The sequence below is a fragment of the Carassius auratus genome, chromosome 19 (assembly GCF_003368295.1).
Source record: "Carassius auratus strain Wakin chromosome 19, ASM336829v1, whole genome shotgun sequence".
In the NCBI taxonomy this organism is placed as follows: Eukaryota; Metazoa; Chordata; class Actinopteri; order Cypriniformes; family Cyprinidae; genus Carassius; species Carassius auratus.
Window position 1 is genome coordinate 11,704,121 of NC_039261.1, and position 11,838 is coordinate 11,715,958.

Genomic DNA, 11,838 nt, shown 5'->3' on the forward strand with positions numbered 1-11,838 from the left:
CAGTTCAGATGCAACTTATGTGCCGCCTCTATAGTGCCAAGATGAATTTGGTTCTTCATGATTTCATTTGATTTGTCCTATTATTGTAATTGTATTTATCACATATAACACATTTATCAGGCAGTAAAGTTAAATGTGGATGAATTTGAGAAGTGATGGTTTGGTCTTGGTCTTGCCCTTCATCAGTCTAGTCTTGGTCTCAATACCCTTTGCTCTTGGTCTCGACTTTAATTGGTTTTGACTACTAACACTAATGTCCAGTCGGCTGACTGAAACTAAAGTATTTAAATGACTAAAGCTGAAATATATCTAAAGAGACATATAAAAATAAATGACAAAAGCAAGATCCCAATTATAAAGTAAATTAATAATACTGTTAAACTATTTGAGGAAAAGTGCATAAATGCAATTGAACGACCTTCTGTTAAAAGAAAAGTTCAAGTTAATTTTAAGGTGACCACTATGGTACTTTAAAATTATGTTCTGTGGTTAATATAAAGTCGTACGAACAAAAGCAAAATAACAACCTTTGTGCCGTATGATGTGAATATCAATATGTCATTTCAGATACTGATATTTTATTTTTTCCTCTAAACTTTCACATCTCCTCGATGTGTCACTTTATGTCAAATTCCGGATATTAGAGTATACTGAGGTATTCGATTTTATCCAATGAGATCGCGCTGTGGATAAACGACGTGCCATTGGCCAATCAGGTGGATGGCTTTGTGCTAGAAGGCGGTATTTTGAGTCCAAACTCAGCAAACGGAGGCGTTACGACTTCCTTTCCGAGTGAGTTAGCGGAAGCCAAGTGTGTTGTGGAGAGAAGTGTCCTTAGGTCGTTTATAACGTGTAACCATGGCCCCCAGCACGCAAGCGAATGATACAGTCTCCGGTGTAAGGAAAGGCATTCGAGCCATTCTGCTCGGGCCGCCCGGTGCGGGGAAAGGGACGCAGGTGAGAGCTCGTGCTGCGTGCCGCGTGGCTCATTCTGATTAAACCGTCCAGCGGTAGAGGGATTGAGAGTAATTAAAGTGATAGTTCACCCAAAAACAACATAGCCTCATTGTATTACAGACCTACATGGATTTCTGTCAATTTTTTTTTCCCGTGTAATAATTTTAGAGACAGTGCTGGAATGTTAAATGACAGTCTCGGTCACCATTCACTCTCATTACGTTTCAGATGACGTCATAATATAGGTTTTGAGTTTGACTGTTCATTTAACTGAACTAAACCAAATGTTATAGTTCTACTATTGTCTCTGTGACACCTGTGTCCTGTTTCCCAGATGGTGTTTTTCGATCAGATTGTTCATCCAGTGCAATTGTGGAATTATTATTTAATATAATAATTTTAAGAACATTTGAGCTGATTAACAAGACAACTAACACGCGTGAATTGGTGAGCACTGGGAAAACTAGAAATTTCTGTTCTGCTGGGTGATAGTGTAACTCAACAGACCATAAATAACAGGCATACCAGCAATACTGATTGCTGATATTGAGCAATATTTGCTGCACATTTTGAATGTCAGTAAAACAGTTCAAACTTGGCTTGTGAATGTGGTTATGACAGAAAAGTGATTGAGTTTTATGGTTTTGTTCATACAGACACTAGGATTTTAAGACGTTCTTTTTAAATAAGTCTCTTATGCTCATCAAGACTATTTATTTGCTCAGAAATACAGTACATAAAGTACTATTGTGAAATATTATTAAAATTCTGATAAACCACTTTATATCTGAATATATTTTAAAATGTAATTTATTTCTGTGATGGCAAAGCTGAATTTTCAGCAGCATTACTCCAGTACACAATCCTTCAGAAATCATTCTAAGCTGATTTGCTGTTCAATAATTTTAATTTTTATTTTTGTATCGTTATCAATGTTGAAAACCGCTCTAATATTTTTATGTGGAAAATGTGATAAATGTTTGTTTTATTTTTTTCTAAATTATTTTATGAATAAATAGTGCTTTTAAAAGAAAACTTTTTTGTAGCAGCACATTTGATTGATGTTATTGCATACTTGCTGAAAACGCTATTATTATTATTATTTTTAAATATTACAGATTGGAGGTTGTTTTAATTCAGTTATTTATTTCAAGACAAATGTTACCTATCAATATTAAGTTTGTGGACCAACTGTTCAAATGAAAGGTTATTCGACAAACAAGTGTTTGGCTTTCCTTATATTCTAAATGTTATTATATGTAATGTATCTGATCAACATTTTTTATTGTTTCGGAGTTAATTCCATAAATGTTTCATTTCGGCCTCCACAGGCACCCAAGCTTGCAGAGAAGTACTGTGTGTGTCATTTAGCTACTGGGGACATGCTGAGGGCCATGGTGGCATCTGGCTCAGAGCTCGGACAGCGGCTTAAGGAAACCATGGATGCCGGCAAACTGGTCAGATTAATAGATGTTCTAATTTGATATATTTAAAAATGTCTTCCTCTCCAATGTGCATTTTAGGTTTGAGGGATAAAGCCCTGACTCTTTTTGTCATCTTTCCTTAAGGTGAGTGATGAGATGGTGGTGGAGCTCATAGACAACAACCTGGACACGCCTGCATGCAAGAATGGTTTCCTGCTGGATGGTTTCCCCCGCACTGTCAATCAGGCAGAAATGGTGAGGACAACTGACATAAATAGACACAGAACACTCTGAAGTACGGAATTTAAAATGCATTAGTCAACCTGTGTCTCTCTGTCTTATTTCTAGCTGGACGACCTCTTGGAGAAGCGTAGTGAGAAACTGGACTCTGTGGTTGAATTCTCAGTAGATGACTCTCTGCTAGTGAGCAGAATTTGTGGGAGGTATGAAGATGGAGGGGCTTGTAAATTTGGAGCTTATTATTGTAGCTTATGTGTTCTAATGGCTCGGTTTAATTTCATGAATGCGGAATATACTGAAAACATGTCACTCATTTCAGGAACAAGAGAAGACATATTTTCTAGGTACGACATAATAGCTGTCAAACACTTGTTTCTGTTGTCTTTAAAGGAGGAGGTGGCAGGAAAATGTTCCTTTTGTGGTTTTGATTGTATTTTAAAAATGAAGTGTACCTCCTTACTTCCTCCAGTTAGTAAGAATTGTAAATTATTGAAAATGACTCATTTGTTGAAATGTAAAAATCAGTAATGGACAAATACTTTTTAAACACGTTATTAACTCAGTAACTTTATTAGACACCCTAATAATTTATTATAATATTATTATTATTATTATTATTATTATTATTATATATATTTTTTTATATATATAATTTTCTTTTGTGAACCATGTTTATTAATTCTAGCCTGTACTAGACAGATTTATTATACAAATTTTTGCAGACATTTAATATTTATTTAGCTGTACAAGATTTTTTCTTACTAAAGCATGTAATATAAATGTATAAAAGCATTATATTTGAATATACTAAAATATCCCTTTAAGATAATGAGAATTTAAGTATTCAAACATGAGCAAATATGAAACTTGTGCAAATATGTGGTGATAAATCGTATGAAAATACAATGTTTAGACAAGAAACGAAGGAAGATGTGTTCATATTTTAAGAGGAATGCTATGCAAACATACTAGTTTCATGCCATTTGAAGCTACTACAGCAGGGGGAGGATGCATGGGCATTATTAGCATTATTTTACCTTTAAAAAAACCTGTCCTGTAAAGATGGTGACACAGAAATGTAGATTTGTCCACATTTTAATAAGCTTAAACAATCTGCCGTATTAGTTTGCAAATAACAAACTCTCCTGACCGCAGTATGATTGTAATTTTCAATAGGCTGATCCAAACTAAAAACTCAGCCTTAGTAACACACTTTAAGTCATCAGTTGAGCATCCGGTTTATTGAATTAGTGAGTTGTTGATTCAAGAACGGCTGCATTCAGATCAGTGAACTAATTCAACAGGAAAGAGTTAGCTCATTCACAAATCCAACATCACTATTGCCTCTCAGAGCGTGTAGCATTTTTCTTCACTTCATGATGGTTAGTTGAAATGAAATGTAGTGGAGTAAAAAAGTATGTTTTTTATACTTTGAATTTCTCACAATTAAAATACTCTGATAAAGCACAGATGCTTGAAAAATACACTCAAGTACAGTAGCTTTCCACCTCTGAACACAATGCATTTAATTCCTCAGACTCATTCATCAGCCCAGCGGCCGGTCTTACCATGAAGAGTTCAAGCCTCCCAAAGAGCCAATGAAGGATGATGTGAGAAACAAAACGGTCTTATTGTAATTAACAGGACAGCTGTGAGCATCGTTGTAGAGGTTTGGTCTGATTCGTATGTCCACAGGTGACCGGGGAGCCTCTTATTCGCCGCAGTGATGACAACGAGACCACCCTGCGCTCCCGACTAGAGTCCTATCACAAGCAGACGGCCCCTCTCGTGCACTACTACAGCGACCGCGGCCTGCACACTGCTGTTGATGCTTCTCAGTCCCCCGACCTCGTCTTTGCCTCCATCCTTGCTGCCTTCTCTGCTGCTAACTGTAAAGATCTCGTTTATTTTGTCTGAATCATCTCTACATCCACTCTTCCCTTGTATGCATTATAAACCCTATTTGATTCATTTTATGTTTTGTGTTTGTCTTTGTGAGTTTGTCTTTAGACATGGTTTTGATTCATCAGCTGCCTTGTACAATGGGTAAAAGAACTCTTGACAAAAAAGCCTAAGAAATATTAAACTCTGAATGTAGAACCCAAGCTAAATGTAATGATCATATACAAGGTTTAATACCAACTGATATGGTTATAAGCATCAATATAATGAAAAGAACAGAAATGCCTTGTAGTGTTGTAGTACTAGCCTATTTTTGAAGGTCTTGGTCTCAGAGGATTCAGGATTTTATTTCAAGATGTGTCAAGAACAAGCAATTAATTACATTTCAGGATCATTTTTAAACTCGGGTTTTTGTATTTTGTCAACAAAAATAGATCTAAAAAAAATCCATGGCAGATCTGTTGTGAGTTTCTGATCAACTCGAAGTGGTTTCATTACAGAATGAATAGTCTGTCATAAATAAATCGGTTGAATAAATGAATCTGCGACTCATTAAGTGATTAATCACCTAACTTACTGGCAGTTTTAGTGTAATTTAAAAGTTTTTTTTTTTTTACTTCAAATATTTATGTAAAACTTTGATTTTAAGACCAATCTCAATAATATTTTTATGCAGTTGTAATTGTACCAGTTCAGATGCAACTTATGTGCCGCCTCTATAGTGCCAAGATGAATTTGGTTCTTCATGATTTCATTTGATTTGTCCTATTATTGTAATTGTATTTATCACATATAACACATTTATCAGGCAGTAAAGTTAAATGTGGATGAATTTGAGAAGTGATGGTTTGGTCTTGGTCTTGCCCTTCATCAGTCTAGTCTTGGTCTCAATACCCTTTGCTCTTGGTCTCGACTTTAATTGGTTTTGACTACTAACACTAATGTCCAGTCGGCTGACTGAAACTAAAGTATTTAAATGACTAAAGCTGAAATATATCTAAAGAGACATATAAAAATAAATGACAAAAGCAAGATCCCAATTATAAAGTAAATTAATAATACTGTTAAACTATTTGAGGAAAAGTGCATAAATGCAATTGAACGACCTTCTGTTAAAAGAAAAGTTCAAGTTAATTTTAAGGTGACCACTATGGTACTTTAAAATTATGTTCTGTGGTTAATATAAAGTCGTACGAACAAAAGCAAAATAACAACCTTTGTGCCGTATGATGTGAATATCAATATGTCATTTCAGATACTGATATTTTATTTTTTCCTCTAAACTTTCACATCTCCTCGATGTGTCACTTTATGTCAAATTCCGGATATTAGAGTATACTGAGGTATTCGATTTTATCCAATGAGATCGCGCTGTGGATAAACGACGTGCCATTGGCCAATCAGGTGGATGGCTTTGTGCTAGAAGGCGGTATTTTGAGTCCAAACTCAGCAAACGGAGGCGTTACGACTTCCTTTCCGAGTGAGTTAGCGGAAGCCAAGTGTGTTGTGGAGAGAAGTGTCCTTAGGTCGTTTATAACGTGTAACCATGGCCCCCAGCACGCAAGCGAATGATACAGTCTCCGGTGTAAGGAAAGGCATTCGAGCCATTCTGCTCGGGCCGCCCGGTGCGGGGAAAGGGACGCAGGTGAGAGCTCGTGCTGCGTGCCGCGTGGCTCATTCTGATTAAACCGTCCAGCGGTAGAGGGATTGAGAGTAATTAAAGTGATAGTTCACCCAAAAACAACATAGCCTCATTGTATTACAGACCTACATGGATTTCTGTCAATTTTTTTTTCCCGTGTAATAATTTTAGAGACAGTGCTGGAATGTTAAATGACAGTCTCGGTCACCATTCACTCTCATTACGTTTCAGATGACGTCATAATATAGGTTTTGAGTTTGACTGTTCATTTAACTGAACTAAACCAAATGTTATAGTTCTACTATTGTCTCTGTGACACCTGTGTCCTGTTTCCCAGATGGTGTTTTTCGATCAGATTGTTCATCCAGTGCAATTGTGGAATTATTATTTAATATAATAATTTTAAGAACATTTGAGCTGATTAACAAGACAACTAACACGCGTGAATTGGTGAGCACTGGGAAAACTAGAAATTTCTGTTCTGCTGGGTGATAGTGTAACTCAACAGACCATAAATAACAGGCATACCAGCAATACTGATTGCTGATATTGAGCAATATTTGCTGCACATTTTGAATGTCAGTAAAACAGTTCAAACTTGGCTTGTGAATGTGGTTATGACAGAAAAGTGATTGAGTTTTATGGTTTTGTTCATACAGACACTAGGATTTTAAGACGTTCTTTTTAAATAAGTCTCTTATGCTCATCAAGACTATTTATTTGCTCAGAAATACAGTACATAAAGTACTATTGTGAAATATTATTAAAATTCTGATAAACCACTTTATATCTGAATATATTTTAAAATGTAATTTATTTCTGTGATGGCAAAGCTGAATTTTCAGCAGCATTACTCCAGTACACAATCCTTCAGAAATCATTCTAAGCTGATTTGCTGTTCAATAATTTTAATTTTTATTTTTGTATCGTTATCAATGTTGAAAACCGCTCTAATATTTTTATGTGGAAAATGTGATAAATGTTTGTTTTATTTTTTTCTAAATTATTTTATGAATAAATAGTGCTTTTAAAAGAAAACTTTTTTGTAGCAGCACATTTGATTGATGTTATTGCATACTTGCTGAAAACGCTATTATTATTATTATTTTTAAATATTACAGATTGGAGGTTGTTTTAATTCAGTTATTTATTTCAAGACAAATGTTACCTATCAATATTAAGTTTGTGGACCAACTGTTCAAATGAAAGGTTATTCGACAAACAAGTGTTTGGCTTTCCTTATATTCTAAATGTTATTATATGTAATGTATCTGATCAACATTTTTTATTGTTTCGGAGTTAATTCCATAAATGTTTCATTTCGGCCTCCACAGGCACCCAAGCTTGCAGAGAAGTACTGTGTGTGTCATTTAGCTACTGGGGACATGCTGAGGGCCATGGTGGCATCTGGCTCAGAGCTCGGACAGCGGCTTAAGGAAACCATGGATGCCGGCAAACTGGTCAGATTAATAGATGTTCTAATTTGATATATTTAAAAATGTCTTCCTCTCCAATGTGCATTTTAGGTTTGAGGGATAAAGCCCTGACTCTTTTTGTCATCTTTCCTTAAGGTGAGTGATGAGATGGTGGTGGAGCTCATAGACAACAACCTGGACACGCCTGCATGCAAGAATGGTTTCCTGCTGGATGGTTTCCCCCGCACTGTCAATCAGGCAGAAATGGTGAGGACAACTGACATAAATAGACACAGAACACTCTGAAGTACGGAATTTAAAATGCATTAGTCAACCTGTGTCTCTCTGTCTTATTTCTAGCTGGACGACCTCTTGGAGAAGCGTAGTGAGAAACTGGACTCTGTGGTTGAATTCTCAGTAGATGACTCTCTGCTAGTGAGCAGAATTTGTGGGAGGTATGAAGATGGAGGGGCTTGTAAATTTGGAGCTTATTATTGTAGCTTATGTGTTCTAATGGCTCGGTTTAATTTCATGAATGCGGAATATACTGAAAACATGTCACTCATTTCAGGAACAAGAGAAGACATATTTTCTAGGTACGACATAATAGCTGTCAAACACTTGTTTCTGTTGTCTTTAAAGGAGGAGGTGGCAGGAAAATGTTCCTTTTGTGGTTTTGATTGTATTTTAAAAATGAAGTGTACCTCCTTACTTCCTCCAGTTAGTAAGAATTGTAAATTATTGAAAATGACTCATTTGTTGAAATGTAAAAATCAGTAATGGACAAATACTTTTTAAACACGTTATTAACTCAGTAACTTTATTAGACACCCTAATAATTTATTATAATATTATTATTATTATTATTATTATTATTATTATATATATTTTTTTATATATATAATTTTCTTTTGTGAACCATGTTTATTAATTCTAGCCTGTACTAGACAGATTTATTATACAAATTTTTGCAGACATTTAATATTTATTTAGCTGTACAAGATTTTTTCTTACTAAAGCATGTAATATAAATGTATAAAAGCATTATATTTGAATATACTAAAATATCCCTTTAAGATAATGAGAATTTAAGTATTCAAACATGAGCAAATATGAAACTTGTGCAAATATGTGGTGATAAATCGTATGAAAATACAATGTTTAGACAAGAAACGAAGGAAGATGTGTTCATATTTTAAGAGGAATGCTATGCAAACATACTAGTTTCATGCCATTTGAAGCTACTACAGCAGGGGGAGGATGCATGGGCATTATTAGCATTATTTTACCTTTAAAAAAACCTGTCCTGTAAAGATGGTGACACAGAAATGTAGATTTGTCCACATTTTAATAAGCTTAAACAATCTGCCGTATTAGTTTGCAAATAACAAACTCTCCTGACCGCAGTATGATTGTAATTTTCAATAGGCTGATCCAAACTAAAAACTCAGCCTTAGTAACACACTTTAAGTCATCAGTTGAGCATCCGGTTTATTGAATTAGTGAGTTGTTGATTCAAGAACGGCTGCATTCAGATCAGTGAACTAATTCAACAGGAAAGAGTTAGCTCATTCACAAATCCAACATCACTATTGCCTCTCAGAGCGTGTAGCATTTTTCTTCACTTCATGATGGTTAGTTGAAATGAAATGTAGTGGAGTAAAAAAGTATGTTTTTTATACTTTGAATTTCTCACAATTAAAATACTCTGATAAAGCACAGATGCTTGAAAAATACACTCAAGTACAGTAGCTTTCCACCTCTGAACACAATGCATTTAATTCCTCAGACTCATTCATCAGCCCAGCGGCCGGTCTTACCATGAAGAGTTCAAGCCTCCCAAAGAGCCAATGAAGGATGATGTGAGAAACAAAACGGTCTTATTGTAATTAACAGGACAGCTGTGAGCATCGTTGTAGAGGTTTGGTCTGATTCGTATGTCCACAGGTGACCGGGGAGCCTCTTATTCGCCGCAGTGATGACAACGAGACCACCCTGCGCTCCCGACTAGAGTCCTATCACAAGCAGACGGCCCCTCTCGTGCACTACTACAGCGACCGCGGCCTGCACACTGCTGTTGATGCTTCTCAGTCCCCCGACCTCGTCTTTGCCTCCATCCTTGCTGCCTTCTCTGCTGCTAACTGTAAAGATCTCGTTTATTTTGTCTGAATCATCTCTACATCCACTCTTCCCTTGTATGCATTATAAACCCTATTTGATTCATTTTATGTTTTGTGTTTGTCTTTGTGAGTTTGTCTTTAGACATGGTTTTGATTCATCAGCTGCCTTGTACAATGGGTAAAAGAACTCTTGACAAAAAAGCCTAAGAAATATTAAACTCTGAATGTAGAACCCAAGCTAAATGTAATGATCATATACAAGGTTTAATACCAACTGATATGGTTATAAGCATCAATATAATGAAAAGAACAGAGTTTTTTTTGTTAATTCTAACCAGACACCTGTAAAAAGGTATAGTTATGTCACTTGCACTATTTTCTTTCTTGTAGTAATGCATGATATCCAGTAGAGGTCATGTGAATCCTTGATTTAAATGTTGAATGGAAGAAGCTACTATATTAATTGCTTAATTAGCTAATATTTATTAATTCATGCTCTGAGTTTAGTCATTAATTTACTTGTGGACTTTTTTTTTCCTCCTTTTTTTCTGCAGCTGTATGAAATCCAGTTTCTCCCATCCAGGTTGATCCAGATGTGAAAATAAGCTGGAAGTGACTCAGATGTCTATTTTGATCATTCCATGTAGTGAATGTGTTTTGTAATGAACACAGATTGAACTGAAACCCAGTTGATTACCTCCAATAAAACATGGGAGACTATTTTCTACTACCTTTCAGGAAGAGGTTGATTCTTTGTGTTTCTGTATTACTGTCCCAGTGACCAGATTTTACATCCACTTCTCAGTTTGGTATTACTTTGAAGAAACTTTCACGAGTTTGTGACACAGAAGTACAAAGATAACTGGTAGATAAAAAAAGAGAAGCAGCGACTTAATACATCAGCCGACCAGTGTATGAAGTGCATTACAGGGTTCCCCTGGTCATAGACAACCTAGACATATCAGGGAACTTTGAATTTGTTTTTCAAATCTAGAAAAGTCAAGGAAATTCCAATCAACATTTGTTTTCTAGTTAAGCACTGATCTGAAAATGTTTAATCAATATTGCTAGATAGTGTTTTTATTAGTTTGTGTGTGTGAATTATTCATTTGAATAATTTTAATTAAAAAGGTCTCAATCAAAAACCATAAATGTAAAAAAAAAAAAAACGATTAGAGAATCAGAATCAGAACGAGCTTTATTGCCAGGAATGTTTACACATACGAGGAATTTGTTTTCGTGATCGAAGCTCCTCAGTGCAACAGAATGACAGCAACGGAACAAAACAACTAAATAAAAGAATAAAATACAAATAAGTTGGTAAGGAATGACAATATACAAATTGATAATTGTATGGCAGGTATATTACAAAAAGCAGTTATGTATGTACAGGTATATTATGTGCAAAATGTAAGTGTACACTGAGTATGTGTGTTAGATAAATAAGTGTATGTGTATATAAATAGTGTAGTGTACTGTGTTCCACAGTCATTATCAGCTGTTCATAAGATGGATTGCCTGAGGGAAGAAACTGTTCCTGTGTCTGTTCGTTCTGGTTCTCAGTGCTCTGTAGCATCGACCAGATGACAACAGTTCAAAGAGGGAGTGTGCTGGATGTGAGGGTCGAGAGTGATTTTACTGGCCATTTTGTTCACTCTGGATAAGTACAGTTCTTGAATAGAAGGAAGGGTTGTACGCTCAGCAGTCCGGACTACCCTCTGTAGTCTTCTGAGGTCAGATTTGATCAGGTCAGAAGCTGAACTGAACCAGACAGTTACTGAAGTGCAGAGGTTGGATTCAATGATGGTGGAGTAGAACTGTTTCAGCAGCTTCTGACAACTGGTAATAGAAAATGTCAGAAAATCTTTTGGTCTAAAGTTCTAGTGTGGGAACACTAGAATTAAAACTATTTCAGGAATATAAATTATTTATAAATCAGTGGTTCTGCTACTTTTTGACTCCTTAGCTCTAAAAAAAAAAGTTAAAAGACTCCTTAGCTCTCGTTTGTCCACGACAATATTTAAAGCCCTCTGTCTGATAAGTTAATACGTTTCTGTGATTATAATAATATCGGCCCCCAGTCCCCTGGTTGAGAACCACTGTTTTACATGACCTCATTTTTTAAAATTCCGTGTTTG

At 35.6% G+C, this 11,838-nt stretch overlaps 2 protein-coding genes across 4 annotated transcripts; both read left to right on the forward strand.

Annotated features, from left to right (window-relative positions):
- The first annotated feature begins 759 nt into the window (after positions 1-759).
- Positions 760-4,778, forward strand: LOC113119415 (adenylate kinase 2, mitochondrial-like). Its single transcript, XM_026288881.1, has 6 exons — positions 760-957; positions 2,289-2,414; positions 2,526-2,636; positions 2,730-2,824; positions 4,159-4,231; positions 4,317-4,778. The coding sequence occupies exons 1-6, from the start codon at positions 859-861 to the stop codon at positions 4,536-4,538; spliced, it is 726 nt and encodes a 241-aa protein (XP_026144666.1). The 5' UTR covers positions 760-858; the 3' UTR covers positions 4,539-4,778.
- A 1,192-nt stretch (positions 4,779-5,970) lies between these two features.
- LOC113119414 (adenylate kinase 2, mitochondrial-like) lies at positions 5,971-10,441 on the forward strand. Of its 3 annotated transcripts, none has more exons than XM_026288879.1 (7): positions 5,971-6,168; positions 7,500-7,625; positions 7,737-7,847; positions 7,941-8,035; positions 9,370-9,442; positions 9,528-9,775; positions 10,255-10,441. In XM_026288879.1, exons 1-6 carry the CDS (start codon positions 6,070-6,072, stop codon positions 9,747-9,749), a joined length of 726 nt encoding a protein of 241 aa, XP_026144664.1. In that variant the 5' UTR covers positions 5,971-6,069; the 3' UTR covers positions 9,750-9,775; positions 10,255-10,441. The 3 variants fall into 3 exon arrangements, with proteins under 3 accessions (XP_026144664.1, XP_026144665.1, XP_026144662.1); XM_026288880.1 differs by having other exon boundaries at positions 9,528-9,723; XM_026288877.1 differs by lacking the exon at positions 10,255-10,441 and having other exon boundaries at positions 9,528-9,808.
- The last annotated feature ends 1,397 nt before the right edge of the window (positions 10,442-11,838 follow it).